The sequence below is a fragment of the Leucopleurus acutus genome, assembly GCF_964270905.1.
Source record: "Leucopleurus acutus genome assembly, chromosome: 18".
Taxonomy (NCBI): Eukaryota; Metazoa; Chordata; class Mammalia; order Artiodactyla; family Delphinidae; genus Leucopleurus; species Leucopleurus acutus.
In genome coordinates this window covers 66052425-66070803 of record NC_139160.1, presented here as the reverse complement: position 1 = coordinate 66070803, position 18379 = coordinate 66052425, and the positions used below count along the sequence as shown (strand labels likewise).

Sequence of the window (18379 nt, the reverse complement as noted above, 5' to 3'; positions counted from 1 at the left end):
ATAAAGGCACACCACATGAAACTTTAAAACATTGATGAAATTAGCCTGCCTCTCTGATAAAGTAAGCTTTTTCTTTTTTCTTATGCTAAACCATATAAACTATAAAGAGAAACAAAATACAGATCATTAAAAAGCAGACTCGTACTTGTGGTTTTATGTCTTGCAGTGGTTGTTCTAGTCACATTAAGATGGTCATTGTCTTCAGTATACAAGTACATTTTGAAACCTATACATTAACTCTAAAGCCAAATAAGCCTTCAGATCTACCAGTTCCTACAGCATTTCTATGATCTTTGAGATAAATCTCAATCAAGTGAAGGTATTGTACATAATATAAAAGACAAATAAAAAAAGGTTGGAACCTACCAATACTGGTAGCGGGTGTCATGCACAAAACTGACCCTGCATGTCATGCAATGGTAGGTGGAAAAAAGTGAATAAAGGGAAAGAAACAGGTTAGCGGTTTAGAGTTAACATTCAAAGTGAGACTGAAGCACAACCAGAAATAAGTAGGGTTAGTTAACACAGTCTTTTAGAGTCATTCACATGTTCAGTGTGGACACAAATATATCTGACTTATTTTAAGCCAATATTATTCATTACTTTTCACACTTTTGATTCATCTCCATTGACATGATTCTAGTAAGAATGACATGTGATAATGCAGCAGTCACCTTCCTCTAAGACCTCACAGTATCTTACAGACATTCTCAAGTTCATCCTCCAAGGTAGGAAGTGGGTATTTTACAGATGAAAAATCTGAGGCATAGTAACTACTCCAAGGTCATGCATCGTGGGAGTCAAGGCTAAGGCTAGAAATAGAATTCTGTTCCTAAATCCAGGTCAGGTTTTGTATTCACTATATCACACTGACCTTATTGAATTAAAAGTTTGCTTGTCTGATTGTAAAATGTTTTGTGTCAATAACAATATGAAAATAAAAACAGTAATTAAGATTCCATATCCTCTAAATCAAAGGGTTGCAGGTCAGGTGAATTTTAGATTACTGCTTGAAAGCCCTCAACGTAGGAAGACTGAGGTTCCCGTGACGGGATGACCGGATGTGTGTGTGACCTATTTTCTGTTATGAGATTCATTATGACAAAGGAGTGGTGGCTAGCAATAAAATCTAAACACTGCAGAGGCAAAACAGCACTGAACTGAGGCTGGGATAGGACCAGGGCTAGGGGTTTTTGGTGTCTAGGTGGGTAAGTGGGAGGGTGGGAAGGAGAGAGGGAGGGAGGGGGGTTTACAGCCCTTCCTTGGGAAGAGCTGCCTTACCTGTGGGTGGTCATATTAATGTACTTGAATCAGAAAACGGACCATGAACATAACATATGTTGTGGAATACTGAAAAAAGAATTGTATTGAAAGGAATTATCTACTTCTGGTTCAGCTCCTTAGAGTGAAAATCAAGGTAATGTAAGGATTTAGGTAACTGAAGATTGGGTGTCATATGGCTACCAGAGAAGTAGTCTTTAATGAAGGTAGATGTACCCACTTAGGGTTTTAGAACTGCCTTCTGAGATACTGGGTGAAGAATCTGAGATGTGTACGTCTTTATTCTCTCTGCTGAACTGTTCACACCTGAGGGAGACTTTTTGCCTGATCTGCGTTTTGATCAGGCGAACATTAACTAGTCAGGAAAAGAGGCTATTTAACTGGGCCACTCCTGGATTCTTCAGCAAACATGTGCTAATATATCCAACTGAAAACACACACACAAACACCTCATGACACCCTATCTTTCTCCAGCCCTATGTTTCTAAACTTCTTCACAATCAAACTTCTGGAAAGTTACCTACACATAAATTTGCACTTCCTTGACCCCATTTATTCTTCAATCCTCTCCAATTTGGCTTTCATTTTCACCTCTCCACTCAAACTGCATGTCATCAAAGAACTCCGTATTTCTGCAATCAGTAAGAACCCTTCCATCCTGAGTCATGGTAACATTTAGCACTTGTCTACTCTCTCCGTAATAAACTACTCTTTTCCCTTGGATTTTCTGATAACACAGACACAGACACATATGCAAACACAGACACACACATACTCTATCTCTATATACTAGAGTTTTTCAGGGCTCAGTCTGGTTCCTTTTCATCTACTCTATACTTTTCTTCTGGTATGTCATTCACTCCATGGTATTAATTCAATTTAGGATTTAAATACTATCTACAAGCTCAAGGCTTCCAAATTTATGTATCCCGCCCAGATAGCTCCTCTGAGCTCCAGGTTTTTCCATCTAACTGTTTATCTGGCCTTCCTACTTGGATTTCTCACCAGCATCTCAAATCGAACATGTCCAAGCGTTGACCTTTTCCACAGCATCTGTTTCTCCACCTCAGGAAATGCTAGATGGACGTCACCATTGATGTCGTAGCTCTAGCCCAAACTGAAAGTTCTCCCTGACACCACTTTCCCTCGTGAAATTCCCTGGTCCAACTCACCAATAAGACAAAGCAGTTCTGCTTCTAAAGTGCATCTTGTGTTTGTCTATTGGTCCATCTTCACTGCCACTCCTCATGGCCTGATCACCATTTTATGATCTGGGATCGGCTATGCAGTAACATCCTAAGTGGTCTTCCTGCCTCCATTCTCGTCCCCCCCTTTAGTCCATTCTCCATTCTGCTGGCAGAGTAAACCTTCCCCAATACAGGTCTGTTCACTTCTCTGCTGGAAATGATTCATTGCCTTCTCATTGCTTTTAGGATAAAGGTTCCCATGGTCTAGTCTCTGACTATCTCCCCAGCTCACACTATACTCCTCCCCTGGCCCCCATGCACCAAGCTTCAGACAGATTAGCCTTTCATTTCTTTGAAATGAACTCATCACACTTTTGTCCTACTTTTGGGCTTCTCACAGCTCTCCGCCCCTGCCTAAAATCATCATTACCCCATTCTTCATTTTCCAGGTCTTGAGGTATATGTTGCTTCTTTAAAAAACTGTTCAATTGTTCTTTTACCTATATTCACATGCCACTTAAATCAGTTTCCTATTTTAAACCTTACTGAACTCTCTACTTTTTCATTCATTATACTCATAAAAACTTTTAATTATATACTTCTATGGCTATTTATGGCTAATTATATACTTCTATGGCTATTTACTGGAGGGCAGGGTCCATGTCTGTCTATGTCTATGGGGTGCATGGTAAACAGTCAATTGAGTGAATGTTCTCAGCCACCAGTGAGAGTGTGTTGGGAGCAACTTGTTCCTAAAATGTATTAAAGTACCCAGTTTGTGAATGATTTCAAAGTCAACCATGGCTGGATTCAAAATCATCCCTGTAAAAATTCCATGTTACTCTCTCGCATTCCAACATGGATGGGCTTTCTTGGAGCACTTTCCTTTCTTGGACACACCTGAATGTCACTGGGCTGCAGATCATCAACAGCAGCTCCTACAGCCACACTGGGCTAGGACTGGAACCGTCCTTTGGCTTCAGTTCAGGATGTGCCTGAAACGCTCAACCAAATCAATGTGATGAGCATCTCTCTCTGTGTGGCCTGAAAGTGATATGCGTATCGGAAACACAGAAGTTTTGCAATGTGTGGCTGTCTTACTCAATGGCAGATTCTGGTCCTGCTCTTCTTTCTAAGCTCCATCTCTGCCTTTTCACCCCACTCTCTCCCACCCCCCACCCCTGCAAACACAGCCCCTTCAGTACTTTACACTGAGCTACAACGGGCAACTTGTTATTCCTCAAGTACCCTGTTCCCAATCCATGCTCTTCCCCCTGCCTGGGATGCTCTTCCCACACTGGTAAATTTTCCTGTCAAAGTCCTAAGCAAATTTCTCCTCCTTTGGAAAGTCCTTCTTTCTCCATCTCCTTCGTCGCCACCACCTACTGCATGTCCGATGGCGAATACATTGTCTCTTGCTTCCTCATTCTCAAATCGCTTTGCCCACTCCCTAAGGTAGCCCTTCACGCTTTGCATTATATTTGGTTTTTGCCGTGTTCTAACTCCGTTGTATGCCCCTACTGGCTTTGGAACCCAGAACAGACTATGTGTTCAACAGTGGCTTGCTGAATTCAATAGGATAAACACATTTTGCTATGGTTATACAGATAGGGTTTCCACTAAACACTGACAAATCTTTCACCAAGGTGTGTGATACACTTATGTAATAGTATGGTTTCTGATCATTAGGCAGTATTTGTGCTAGCACTTCCCTGTTCTACTTACTATGTATTTCCAATATAATGAAATAAAGCAAGGAGAGAGTCAGTAGGTCGTCTTTGCTCTGACCGGCAGAAGCATTTCACTAAGGCACTAATTCTATTAACAAAGACTTCTCAAATGTTTTCTGCTTCAGTTGCACAAACATTTCAGCTCTAGAATCTGCGAGTAGAATTATCTGGACAATTCCATGAATCATATATTCCACTTTACGGCAAAGGCACAGCCTCAGTTTTCCCATCTGCAAAATGCAAATAATTACGCCTGCCACTTGGCGGAACTATCTTGAAGGATAATGAGATAAGAACACTTAGAGGAACTCAGAATAAACCTGTCAGAGAAATGCCAAGAATTATTATGCTGCTATTTCTGTGTGTGTGGTTTTTGTCACTTTCCTAACATAGCAAAGAAAAAGTATAACCACTAGGTTAAAATAATGCCTATCAAAAAAGGAAAAATCCCACCCACTGCAAATGTGCTAGGGCATCAACCAGGGTGATAATTATATTAGCATGGGTTTGGAGAAGAATCCCATATTTTGCGTAATATTTTAAATTAATATCTCCACAGCCTGGAGGCAGAATTCCTGAAATTCAAAGTCACATTGTATCAATGGGAGAATTTTAGCAGCATATCAAAAACTTCACTGTGAATGACCTTTCAGTAAAGGGTAACTTCCAGGAGAACATAAGATGTTTTTTTGTTTCACATTTATGATAATTGTTAATGTAAAGTATTTAGAGAAAAATCAAAATCTGTCAGTTTAAAAGTAATGAGCTCCTCATTTACTAAGTTAAAAAAATTATTTTTGAACATCATCACTTAATTTTCAGAGTTTAAAACAACAGTGATTAACAAAGAATGATCATTATCATTTTAAATTAGGTTGAAAATGTGGTTTATGAGAAAGAGTGCCTGAAATAAAAACTAGAGCCAAAATAAACACTGAATTTTCTGTTATGGATTTAACTGGGGGAAGGACTATGCTAATTTCCTTTTAATAAAATTATCCTTTCATCATTTAAGAGAAACGTGAAAACTTCATAGAAGTTGAAATACCATTTCAGAGCATGAGATCCACATGTTTGTTCATTATGATATTTATGTCATGTTACAGATGGAAATACTTCTAAGCAGGCTAGGACCCACTTTTCTGCTCCCAAAGCCCACTCTATGGAGAGTTGCTGGACACACTTGAACAGTTCTTAAAGAGTCCAGCAGGGGGCGGAAGTGCACAACCACAGCACCCAGAACAGCCTTTGGGTCCTCAATACAAGCATTTCATCAACTATAATCAGGCCATTGCAAATGGGACGTTATTCGTTCTTGCTTTGGAAGTCTTTAAATGGTTTCCAGGTGAAATATTTTTAAATGAGAATTCTTCCAGTGATTTAACAAGTCAGTCATTATTGAATTGAAGTGTTAAATATGAGTTAGAGGCCTTCAGCCTTTTGCATGGCTTAGCTCCAGGGTTTCAGAGGCATTCCCAGGAAATGGTAGTGGCATTACTACCCAGTCTTCAGAAACAGACTTGTCCTTTTCCTTGTTTTTCCACTCAGTATATTCTTCCACAATTTTTTTCTCTTAAAATATCTAGTGACAAGGTCTATCAAATATGACACTTGTAGAAATCACACAGGGCCTTCAGATAAGTTTACCTTCTAGTAATTATTTTATAAACATGCTATATCAAGTGGATTACAAGTACAATCACTGCTGTGCTATAACTGTACTGAAATGTCACTAATTAAGGTTGTAATAGGACAAGATTGAAGCCCCAATAATTACTGATTTGGAGACACATTCTACAGGTCTATGAGTCTATTTATTTTAAGAGAAGAGCAGAACTAAAATAAGAAAACTATATACTAAGAACCACTTTACTAATGTAATTTATATTTTTTACTACAATATAAATATTGTTAGGTTAATAATTCATTTCAAAGTGTAGATTTTATATAAAGAATAGGATAGAAATATTTATTCAGCTCCCTCCTATGTTAATTCCTGATATGCTACAGGATTTAAGAAAATAGATAACAAACGTGAAAAGTCCACCCATGTGGATTGGGATCAATATGCTTTTTTTTTTTTGATAAAATTGTTATTCACCTATATTGACCTTCAAGTCACTGTCATAGGCTGAAAATTTTGACTTCAAACTAAAAACTCAATGGACAGCCTTCTCACTAAAGCCTAAGTCACTCCCTGGTTCTTTTTTTATTTTTATTTTTGACACTCCAGCAAATTTTATTTTGCAAATGTTATCCCTTCTTTTAGCTCAGACTAAAAGGCCAAAACCCCAGTCATTTGTGGTGACTCTTTGTGTTTGTGTATGGTGTATGTAGGTCTGTGGTCAGGAAGGTGGGTAAAAAACCAGAGGAGGGTTGGCGTGCATTGTACTCTTGTTTCTTCACTTTTATCTGATGTTTTATGCCAGGCTCTAAAGGAGGACTCTGGCCTCTGCCTATGGAGGCTGGCTGGTGTCATGTCATGTACATCGAGCTGGTCACAGGGAAACTGGGTTCTAGGTCTTTTTCTCTTTAGTAGTGCCACCTTGGGAAGTCACTGCACATTTAGGGGGCCTCAGCTTTCTCATCTGTAAAACAATCAATTGGATGAGGAGATCACTAAGAATCCTTTAAACTTCAAGGTTCTGTGATTAACAGAATTCATTTCTTAGTAGGATGACAGAGTTAAAGCACCTTAGCACCTAATATTATCAGGCATTGGCTTAGAAACTGAGGATAAGAGTTCTCTATATTTGTGAACTTGGTGGAAGTTGAGAAGGATGGCAAAAGAGATAGAATGGATGTAAAAATATGAGTAGATGTTTGCTTTAATTTGAATAGCCTCTCTTTTTGTTTGTTTGTTTTGTTTTGTTTTGTTTAGTGCTCTGAATAGGAATAGGAAAAAAAAAAGGTTAGTATTTACTGGAATTGCTATTTTTAGGTCATTCAGGGTTAATGACAAATTTCAATTGTCACACATAAGAGGTCTTACTTACATAACCAATTTTTACACAGCTTGTGTAAACACAAGAAACCAAAAGCCCTAACTGCTGTTTGCTTCTCACGGGTTCAAACTGTCACTTAACTCTATAAAATATTTGGCTTTAGAATCCTAACAGTCTTTAGCTATTGTCCCAAGCAAGGTAAATTATCTAGATAGCTAGGACAATGATGAGTTTCAGGCTGTATTTATCGTACCTTTAAAAGCAAACTAGATGCCACCAAACAGCTTAAAGGAATGAGAAGAAAGCACATGACCGGAGGGCACACGGACACAGGACTTGGAACTGTCAGGGCACGTACCTGTCGGAATGAATGCCGTGTGTTGCTGCAGCTGTGCACTGGTGAGAGCCTGCTGGTAGTGCAAGACGCTGGGATTAAAGACGGTGCTGGCACCGTTGCTTTTTTCAAGTGCTTGTCTCTTTGGTAAAGGATGAAGAGCACCAGGAGGAAAGGCCTGTAAGGGAGGAAGTGGATAAGATACGTGTAACTCAAAGTGAGCACACCTTCAGCGTCCACAGAGATCATCAACTGCAGCATACTTTTAAAAAATGACAGCTAAGGAGATGCGTCTGCCATGCACCTTAATTTAAACAGCGGCAAAGTCGAATGAGTGAGAGTTTGTTACCGAGAGCAAAGCATGATTTCTGTAATCCAAAACGGTAGCATCTTAACTAAGGAAAAGAAAAGCTATCAAGCAACAACAACGGAAAATGACTTCAGCTTTTAAAATGAGTTAAACTAGTCTAAGGGGGGAAGGAAGCATTTGTGTTATTATTAATACCTATTCTTTTCCTTAACAAAGTGGCAATTTCTTGAATTTAAAGGTTAATTAGAATTATAATGAGCATTTTTCCAAGCCAAGTAATTTAAATTTGCTTCACTCTTTTGGAAAAGGTATTAAAATTTGTTAGGATTAATTTATTCCACATATTACATATGAAAATGAGGTGGCTAAACACCTTATTGAATTTTTTTCATTAATTAATAATAATGATTGTTTGCAACCAATATTGTACAAGTAATACAAATCTCAGATGGTTCTCTGAAAAGCTACATGCAAAGCGAAAGGTGAAAGGTCAAAGTACCAGGTCTACAGATGCTTCGAGAGGTCGCTTCATTGCTTTGGCAGTCGACTGAGTCTTTTAATAACAGGCAGCGAGCACATGATGGCAGTGGGCCAATGGGATTCAAGCGAATTAACATACAGGTAAACAGCAAGCAGAGGTGCATCATGGGAACGGCATTGCATTGTGGATAGGTGAGAAGGAAAAAAATATTCTGAATGCAATATACAACGTACAAAACACTAGGCATGCACAACAACAAAAATGTTCTCTAAAGAAATGAATATTACACCTTAAATTAGTATTGAAGCAAAAATGCATCTACTATACCTTAGTTAAAAGCATATAAGAGAGTAAAATATAGATGTTTGAAATTCAGGAAAGTTAATTAAAACAGCAGCTTGCATACACACCATAAGCATTTTTTACATTGCTTCAGAAAAAAATGCAAAACTTTTTAAGGGCCACAGGATTGAAGAACTTCTGATAAGTTAGTTTTCAAATATAAAACAATGAATGCACTACGTATAACATCCAAGTTATAAGATCCAAGTTGAAAAAAAAGATAATATCTTTAACTTTCATAAAAATAATTTTTAATGAAGATCTAGCCTAACAAAATGAAGCGGCAAACTGAGACAAACAATTCAGGCAAAAAAATATTCAAACACAAGATTATTTAGGCAAAACTGTTTGGGTTTGGATCTTAATTTTTTTGTCTGAATTATGTGGATAATTGTCTCAGTTTTTCTCTTCACTTTGCTAGTGTGGATCTGGTAACGTGGAATAAGGTTCCAAGCTTAACAGGTTTTGAATTTGCATGGTAGGTTTCTCAAATTTCCTGCTTTTATTCCATCATATGGTTTCTAATGACTAACTTATCATCCATTCTGTTTTCCACCACATTTGAAATTTTAATTCAATTTATCGCGAACAACTTACCAGATTACACTAAGAAAATACCCTTTAACGGGTATTTAGTGTCCTCAGGTATCAAAATAATTTATACTTAATAATTCTAGTCGTACTTTTAAGTATAATCAGTGACCAACCCAGTTAATGAGATGTGGGAAACTCTTGGCTAGAACAAGTACAATAACTAAAAATAGCAAACAGCTAAAAGAGCAAAGAACTGCTTGGACTATTAGAAGTCAAATAATATCTTTAACTTATAACCATACTTGTGGGCAGATAGTTTCATTTAAACAGCTGAAATAATAATAAATATTGATTTAGACCATGATGAAAAAATTTTCCTGTTCCTTGATAACTGTTGTAAAAAAAATCTAAAAATTTTATGATGGAATTCTATGAAAATAAAGAAATTCAAAGGAATAGCTCCAATGCAAACAAAAGAAATGAAATACCCATTTTCTATGTTTAGCACAATAGGTAAATCCCTAAGGTTTGCACAATAAATACAAAATGTTTTATTCTAAAGTTCCGAGTTACAGCTATGGCATTTGAAAGAAAATGGGATAGTATTTAACCCTCAAAATGGGAAACAATGAACGATATCTTCCTTGGCCAATAAAGAGCGGTTCATCATCATTTGAAGACTCAGGATTAAAAGTATGGAGGTGATAGGAGGTAAAGGAAAGAGCTAAGGGTGGAGCGGGGTGGAGACTAGCAGTAAAGCGGAAAGGACTATAGATAGAGGAGAGGCTTAGAATGGCCAGTGGAGAAGCTGCTTTGGAAGGCAGTCTGGATAGAGGCCATCACATAATATGAAATCATCGTTCTTCAGGCAGAATTGTGAACATTTTCAAAACCCAACAAGCTTCACAATGAGAAAGCTTCTTTGAATATTCTTTCCTCAAATGTCAGTTTGCCATGATGTAACTTTCATGACACCATTCTTGTTTAAAATCTTTCATTCCTGTATAGTTTTACACTGCTAGATAATGCAATTTTTAAAAATTAAAAAAAATTTTTGCTTGTATTAGTCTGTACTAACTACATAAAGCTGCATAGCCTGTTCTCATAGAGTACACTAACAACATTAACTGGATGGTTAAACTCAAAATCATTTTGGCCTCAACCTTCTGGTTTCAATTCTTTCCTTCACTTTTCCAGTCTTTGAGAGTTATAGAACAAATCTGCTGTTGGGTTGATCTTTTCTGATACGCTAACTAGAAGAGTGATTATGTCTCCACAGGCTGGTATTTATGAGCAAAATTTTGATTTAACAGAGCATCATTTAATGAAGTCTCCAAGTAGAAAAAAGAAATATTAAATAGTTCTCCTTAGGATCGACACCTGAAAGGTTAATGTTCTCTTTTTTTCCAATCTTAGTTTGATGAAATGCAATTTCGACAGAAATTATAATAAACTAGGAATTTAAAGAAGCTGAGAGCCCTAAACTGAGCTGGACAGTGACTGCATTTCCCTTTCTACCACTCCTTATTTGGGGTTTTCATTACTAAATGCAAATATCTTGTCTCTTCAAGGAAACACTAAGGTCTTGGAAGGTCGAGTGTACATATTAATATCTTGCACACCTCACACTTTGAGGCACATGGGTAGAATGTTTTTTAAAAACTGTATGGATGAATAATCATGTTCTAATGTGGCTTTGTAGTACACAGATGTTCCGTTTTAGAGGGTATTATGTGGCTGCAGGCATATGTTTACCTATATTGAAAGATCTTCAGGCTTAAAATAGACCTGAGAGATCCCCAAGCCCGGTGCATCCTGGGAGCTTCCTTAGGCACCGATGCAGAGAACGAGGTTCTCTTTAATTGAGCCCCTACTGTGTGCCAGGCACTGGGCACCCATTCTTGCTGGCTTCACCAACATTTCTGATCCTTTGCCCCCTCTGGGCTTTCCCCAGCCTTATATACATACAGCCAGGCTTTTCATTTTCTGGATCAAGGAGCAAGCCAACTTCAAGCCAAGGCAAGCCAACCAAGGGCCCGGCATTAGAGGCAAAGACCAAACCTGAGGAGTCAGGAAACGCTGACGACAGTAATCAGAGCTGCCACTCGAATGTGGAAGAAAAGGATGTGGACAAGTAGGATGGGATTCAAAGTTCCCGTACATGTTTTCTTGAACAACTGAAACTTATCTAGCTGATGGCAGCTGGTCCTGTTTCCTTTTACAAAATAAGTATCTCCTGGTGTAGCTCCATTTTGGTGTGTGTGTGAAGAAGGACTGCTGACTTGAAGATCAGATACCTTTGTGTTAAAATTACCAAAGAGAAGCTCTGTCTGGCTTATTTTTACATTTGAAAAATTCTGATGAGGATGATGCTCATGTTTTAAGAGGCAGTGCAAAAGAATAAGGCTCTAAAGGAAAGAGATGTCTCTTCTTCTGGAATCAAAGCTTTAGATTCCTTTTCAGGGTCCAATTAATCCAGAGAAGGGGAAATCCCGGACAATAATAAAAATTGCACTACAGAAATTCTTGGTGTTCAGATATGGAACCCAGGTGAATGGAATACTAATATCTTCTGACTGCAATCATCACTCCCATTTGTTCTTTTAAATAAGGAAATAATAGTTTTTCTTCAGTGTACCGAGTAGTCTTGCTATGAGAATAAGAATACTTTGACTTCATCCAACTGCAACTAGACTGGTTTCAAATGAGCCTCTCACTTCAACTGAAAAGACATGACAGATTCAGTAATTTTCATGTCATTGTCAGAAAGAAGCTGACGCTTTTGTTCTGAAACTACATTCCTTTGGGTTGTCTTTGACGGTGTTGCAAGATCACCTGAAGTATCAGAACTCCAAATCTGGGCACAGGGTAACAATCTAGGAAACTATGGTAACTAAATATACTGGCATCCACTGCAACAAGGTCTCTGCATCTTGATGAAAATGATGTGAAAATGCACAGAAAGGCACATAGAGGAGTCGAATCTTGATTTAAAGATACCGGGCTGTTTGTGTAAATGGCCATTTCTTCTCTTATCTCCATCAACCCAGGTCATCTACCATTGACATATTCTAGGTGCACTGTTCCTTCAGTGATTGAAGAACATACTGACTGCAGATGTTAGAACTGGTACTTCTAGGTAACAGCCGGATAAATCAAGGCTCAGAGAAATTCAGGGCTCAGCTGTAAAGGTCACTATTAGTACCAGTGTTTTCTTGTATTTAACAGGTATTTGAGGTATAGGGACTAAGTTTTTCATAGTCCCAGAACCTCGTCTCATATCCCAGTGGCCAGAGATGGCCATCGTGATCCAGGCTGAGCCAATCACAGCATGCTATTACTCTCACCACAGGACAACCACCAAAATGACCCTGGTGGCTCATTTTTTTGTTCCTAATTAGAGATGGTATAGATACTATTTTTGGCTCTTGTCAGGAAATGTAAGAATGTGTCCCTACAGGTGTCCAAAGCCATGGCCAGTGTTGTTTGGAGAAGCTGATCTTAGAGAATGGAGCTGATATACCAAGAGAAGCAGAAAAAAAGAAAAGAGAGAGACCTACTGGTTTTCAAGTTTCCGGATCCATCTACCCCTGAGCCCTATTTTACCTCTCCTCCCTTGGAGGGCACTAAATGATCTAGTGAAGTTTTTGTCTCTTGCAACCAGAGTTCTAACTAGCCTTGGGGGTATCCTTGATACCTAGTTATGATTTATAACATTCGCTTAAGGTAAAAACGTGTTCTTTGTGCCCAATGATCAACACACCAGTTAGAATAAATTTGAGCTGGCCTGAAAGAATGATTACAATGAAAAACATTTTACTTCTCGGTAGGATGAGATTTTCACTAAGTGGATGAAGATGAATTCCACACTGCAGAAGTGTATAGAAGACCTCATTTGCTCTCTAAAAGAATTCCTTTTTCATCAGCATTAAGTGACCAATTTATTCTCATCTCCCCTACAGGTCCCTCACCCCCTGCACCTAATTATAATCAGTTTTGAAAACCACTCTTTTATGAGAACAAAAAGGGGAGAATTTATCTATATTGTCCTGACTCTCTCATGTGGATGCATACATTCCCACATATATAGAAACTCACAGAAAAATCATTGTTATGTCCAGTGATGAAAAAACACTAAAGGGACAAGGACTCTGAGAAGAAACAGTGAGAGACATGAAGGACTCAGTGCTCAAGATACTTGGGAATAAGCTGAGATTGGAAAGGTGTGAATAAGCACACAGGCCACACTAAGCGGTGATGACGTTAAGGGCAGGCTCTGTGCCTTCCTCTCTGCATCCCTGTTGCTTGTCACTGGGCCAGGCCTTATAAACGTTTGTGGAGGGAATTCCCTGGCGGTCTGGTGTTTGGGACTCTGTGCTTTCATGCCGAGGGCCCAGGTTCAATCCCTGGTCAGGGAACTAAGGTCCTGAAAGCTGTGTGGTGTGGCCAAAACTAATAAAAAATAAAACGAATCATTCTCTAAAAATATAAAATAAAATAAAATGAATCGTTCTCTAAACAAAAAAATTTGTGGAAAGAATGTTGAGTAATATGAACTTGGTGTATAACAGCTACCCTTGCATTCTGATCAGGCATTAGTGTATGAAGTGGTGGTCGCTAGTTAGAACAATGTGTTTTAAACTATACCTTTCGTATCTGAAGCCATATCTGTCTTTCTCGAGGGATGACTGGCCACTGAGTCTTCCTGCCCCCCTCCACCCTGGACCCCATTATGCACTTCCATTGTGTCATGGAGGAGCAGTATCATTGTCACTAAACTCCAAGCTCCCCGAGGGCAAGGAAAGCTGCCTAATTTATTTTTTCCAGCCGGCAAGTGCCTGATGCACGGCAGGTCTCATATGTTTTGAATGAATGGATGCCCAGTGCCTATCATATATTAAAACAGACTTCTGTCAAGCCAGAGGTCTCACATGAAAACAAATTAATTCTACAGGCCAGTGCGGTGGTTCTCAAACTTTGCTGCACACTGGGATCAACTGGGAGCTTCTAAATAAATAAAGAAAGAAAGAATAAAGAAAGCAAGCCCCTGCCCAGGCCACATCCAAACTAATTAAATAAGAAACTTGGGGGAAGGGACTGATGTTAGAACCTTTCAAGATCCCTCAGGTAATCCCAGAATACAGCTAAATTTAAGTGTTCTAGGTAGGGGCTTCTCAAATGTTACTGTGTATACAAAACACCTGGGGATATTTTAAAATTTGTATTCAGAGCCCAAAGGTCTGGGGTGGGGCCTGAGACAGGACAGTGACTCAGGGACCTGAGGCTGGGTTCCAGGACTTCTTTTTTTTTCCAAGCACCAGCCCTACAGCTCCGTCTTCAGCTGTTTAATGACTTGATGTTCTGCATAAAATTTCATTTAGGGAGAGAGAGTTCGCAGCGTAGCCTTTGTGATAAGTGACAGAAGAGGGACAAAAGATGGGGGTAGGGAAAAGCCGGGCAGCGGGGGCCGCCGGCCGAGGGCTCCTGGCTCCGGACTGCCGTCTCGGGAGCGCTGCGGGTGATGCGCAGCAGCCGCCGCAGGCCTCCCGCCCTGTTTCCCTCTCTCTCTCTGTCTCTGTCTCTCCCTGTTTCTGGGCCGCCTCCCTGGTCCTTCCCGCTCTGCGAGGAGCCCGGGCCGATCCCGCCCGTGTCAGGTCTCCGAGCAGAGCTGGGCGTGGGGAAGGGCGCTCGCACCCGCCCCGCGTTCCCTGCGCCCGCCTGAGAGATTTACTTATTGTGCTGCAGAAGGGAAGGAGGGAGGGACAGAACAGAACAAAACAAAACAAAACGGGGGCAACCGAGACAGGACGTAGGCAGCGGAGCAGCGGGAACAGCAGCCGTCCCCCGCTCCCAGCGGTCTGGGGAGCGTGCGCGTCCCCGCGCGGAAGGCGCGGCTCCGGGCTCGCGGGCCGGGGAAGGTGCGTGGCGCGCGCGCCCCACTTACCATGACTGTGGCCGCGGCCGCGGCTGCCTGGGCGGCCACCGCGGCCTGGTTGGCTTGGTGCTGCGCAGCTTTGATTTTGGCCTGCAAGTGTGCAGGAGGGTGAAAATATTTGCATTTCTCCCTCATGCAACGCCCCTTTATGTAATCCATACAAACGGTTACGGTGTTGTCGTTTGTGTCGATCATGGTGCTGTCAGCGGGGTGTGCAAAGCGGCAGTCAGTCTCTCCCCGGGCACAGTTTCCTCGCTGGAACTCCCTGCAGACCTAGGACATGGGGAGAAGAGCACACGATGCAGAAGGAGGCCCCAGGGCCGCCGGGAACTACCTCTGCGAGCGCAGGCACGATGTAAAAAAAAAAAAAAAAAAAAAAAGAAAAGGAATAAATGCCTTTCCTTTCTTTTAATGGTGGCTTTTGTGCCATTTACAACATAAACATTCGATTATCCAGGACTCAAGTAACTGGAATCCCGGGCAAAATAATTTGAGTTTTACTTCCCCCTCTTTTCTGGGGTGAGAATCTATATTAAGAAAGTCAAAATCTGCAGTTAAATCAACAAGGCCCCCATTGTTCTTGGGATTTATTTATTTATTTAGAGAAGGAAAGGAGGGAGGGAGGGAAGGAAGGAAGGAAAGAAAGAATATTTTTTATATATATATATATAGTAATTTGGAGATTTTATATACATGTGTGTGTATATATATATATATATATACACACACATGTATATAAAATTTGGACGTCTATATATAGCCACATCTTCTACTATGACAACTCTGGGATTTTACAGGGTTTTTACATGGAGGGATTATTTCACCAAAGATCAAGCCACAAGGTCATTGCTGCACAACTGCTAAAAGAACAAGGCGACGTGACGAACTTGTTTCTCCTCTCTGAGGATGGGGAGTGGGGCTGGAGTGAACGTGAATACTCCCGTTTTCCCATAGGTCTGTCCTGCTCCACAAAGCTGATGAGTGCTTATACTCATAAATTAGACAACTACGATATCTAAGACACCAAAACTTTCATTTAAGTCACAATATTATTATTTCTGACAGCACAGAAAGAAGGTAAAAATACAAAATAAAACGGAGAGAAATATGGGAAGAGATAAAGGGAAAGAAGTAAAAGGAGGGAAGTAGAATAGAGTTTGAAGTGTTGATGTATTGTTTCTTTTTTTTAATTCCTTAATCCTTAATTATCCTGAAATCTCAAGTAACTGCAATGCTCCATCCTCTGAGAATTCTCGTGGATCAGGAGTTTACTGTTTAAAGAAAATTTTCTTTGGAATTTAAAGAGTATTCTTAACCTTGCCCTAAATACCGATAACGTCAAGTAACACAAATAACATATATACATAATACTTATATTTATAAATATCATTATCAGGGAAGAATTACTAGTAAAATTGTAAGTTATTTTCTTCTCAGGCTCCACATCCAAAGTTGATGTGCTCAAGTGGTGGTTCACATCTTTATCATTAGTGACATTACAGGAAGGGTCACTGACATGACATTCGAGCCTTGGGAGAGTCAAAAGTACTTGGGAAATACAGTTTCACTGACCAGTGACCAAGCGAGTTTAAAGGGTAAACAGATAAATCACAAAATTTTTAATTGTTTCATTCTACTTTGGATATTATCCAACATTCCATCTTTAGCTCATAAAATGTACAAAATAAAAATTACTAAACTGTTCCCACAGATTCTGAGTATGCCTCCCTCTGTAAGTGGAATGACTCCAGGCTAAGACTGCATTGGGGTGTAGAGTAGCCATCAGGCATTTACCAAGGGGCTCTGTGTGCAGCTGACTTCATTCCTGGTTTGAAATGAATTGCAAGCTGCTTTGCTAAAGTCCTCGTGAATCAGTTTTACATATGTCTTTGTCTACCAATCCTGTTGGGAAGGACAACTTGTTCCCAACTCAGCTGATTTAATTTGTTTTCTAAACCACACGGTCACGTACTGAACACGAAACCTTCATGGGTCCACCAGGTGGAGCCCCAAACACTTTTCCAGTCCCATGAAAGGTCTGTTCAATATTCACAGGGTTAGTCTTGATCAAAACAGTAGCGATGGGAGTTTATCGTCTTTTCATTTGGGGATCTATATACTCCAGATGGAAGCTGATATTAGGCAACATTTTATCATTTTCAATATTTATTGGGTAAATATTTAAACAAATGCGCATTGAAAGAACATTCTCAAATGATCCAAGATAAAGCACAGTGTGCATCCTAACCATACATATATATCACCTAACAACTAACTGATGGTTGGATTAAAGGAACTCTTTGAAAAATCTATCAGACTCTTTACACACCCATATAAAATGCTCTATTAAATGTCATAGGATACAGTAGTTAAGATAAATGGATGAATGCCCTAACTGATTAAAGAGAAATTTTACCTAGTAAAGTACAGGTGAGTTGGTTTGACTCATGACTTAAGAATTATGTTTTATAAATATATGAATTTTTAAACTTTTTATTTTATATTGGAGTATAGTTGATTGACAATGTTGTGATAGTTTCAGGTGTACAGCAAAGTGATTCAGTTATACATACACATGTATCTATTCTTTTTCAAATTCTTTCCCCATTTAGGTTGTTATATAATATTGAGCAGAGTTCCCTGTGCTATATAGTAGGTCCTTGTTGGTTATCCATTTTAAATATAGCAGTGCGGACATGTCAACCCCAAACTCCCTAACTATCCCTTCCCCCCACCCTTCCCCCCTGGTAACTATAAGTTTGTTCTCTAAGTCTGTGTTTTCTTGACTTTTGTAGATCACTTGAATTTAAGTTAAAGAAAATATCCCAAATCAGTAATTAGATTTTCCCAGGCTCCGGTTCCCCGTTTACCTATACATAACTGGGGCTGATATCCTGGAACATGCTAGAGCAGCCATACTAGTTCTTCAAATACTGAAATATGATCATACCACTTGGTCAGTAGTCACAGTCCTACGTCCTCCCACCCCTGTCCCTGAGTGTCCCCCTTGTCCTGGCTGCTGGCCTCCTAACCTGCCCGTTACCAGACCTTTCCAGGATCCAGCAAAGGTTCATGCCTGGAACAGCTGGAGCCCTTGGGAGCCATCTTCGTGGCCTGCATAGTGATTGATTCAATGTTCCACTGGTCGTTACATATTTTGCCCCTGAACACACATTCCACACAACAGATTTTTGTTTGTATTAAACTTATTCTTTTCCCACAGACTAATTTCCTTTATACTTGACCTTAAATTCAAACAATAGAATTATGAATGCATGCCTTTTAGGTGAATGTGTGTGC

The 18379-nt window shown here is 39.7% G+C and overlaps 1 protein-coding gene across 4 annotated transcripts in view; it reads right to left on the bottom strand.

The window, feature by feature from the left end:
• Positions 1–18379, bottom strand: part of MBNL2 (muscleblind like splicing regulator 2) — a 152265-nt gene that overhangs the window by 27036 nt on the left and 106850 nt on the right. For 2 of the 4 annotated variants that reach the window (XM_082859571.1, XM_082859570.1), the window contains exons 5-7: positions 15089–15352; positions 8287–8340; positions 7502–7655 (exon numbers count right to left, since the gene is read on the bottom strand). In XM_082859571.1, coding sequence (XP_082715697.1) covers positions 7502–7655; positions 8287–8340; positions 15089–15352 — 472 coding nt within the window. The remainder of the gene's footprint in view (positions 1–7501; positions 7656–8286; positions 8341–15088; positions 15353–18379) is intronic. The other 2 variants (XM_082859573.1, XM_082859572.1) reach the window with 1 other exon arrangement.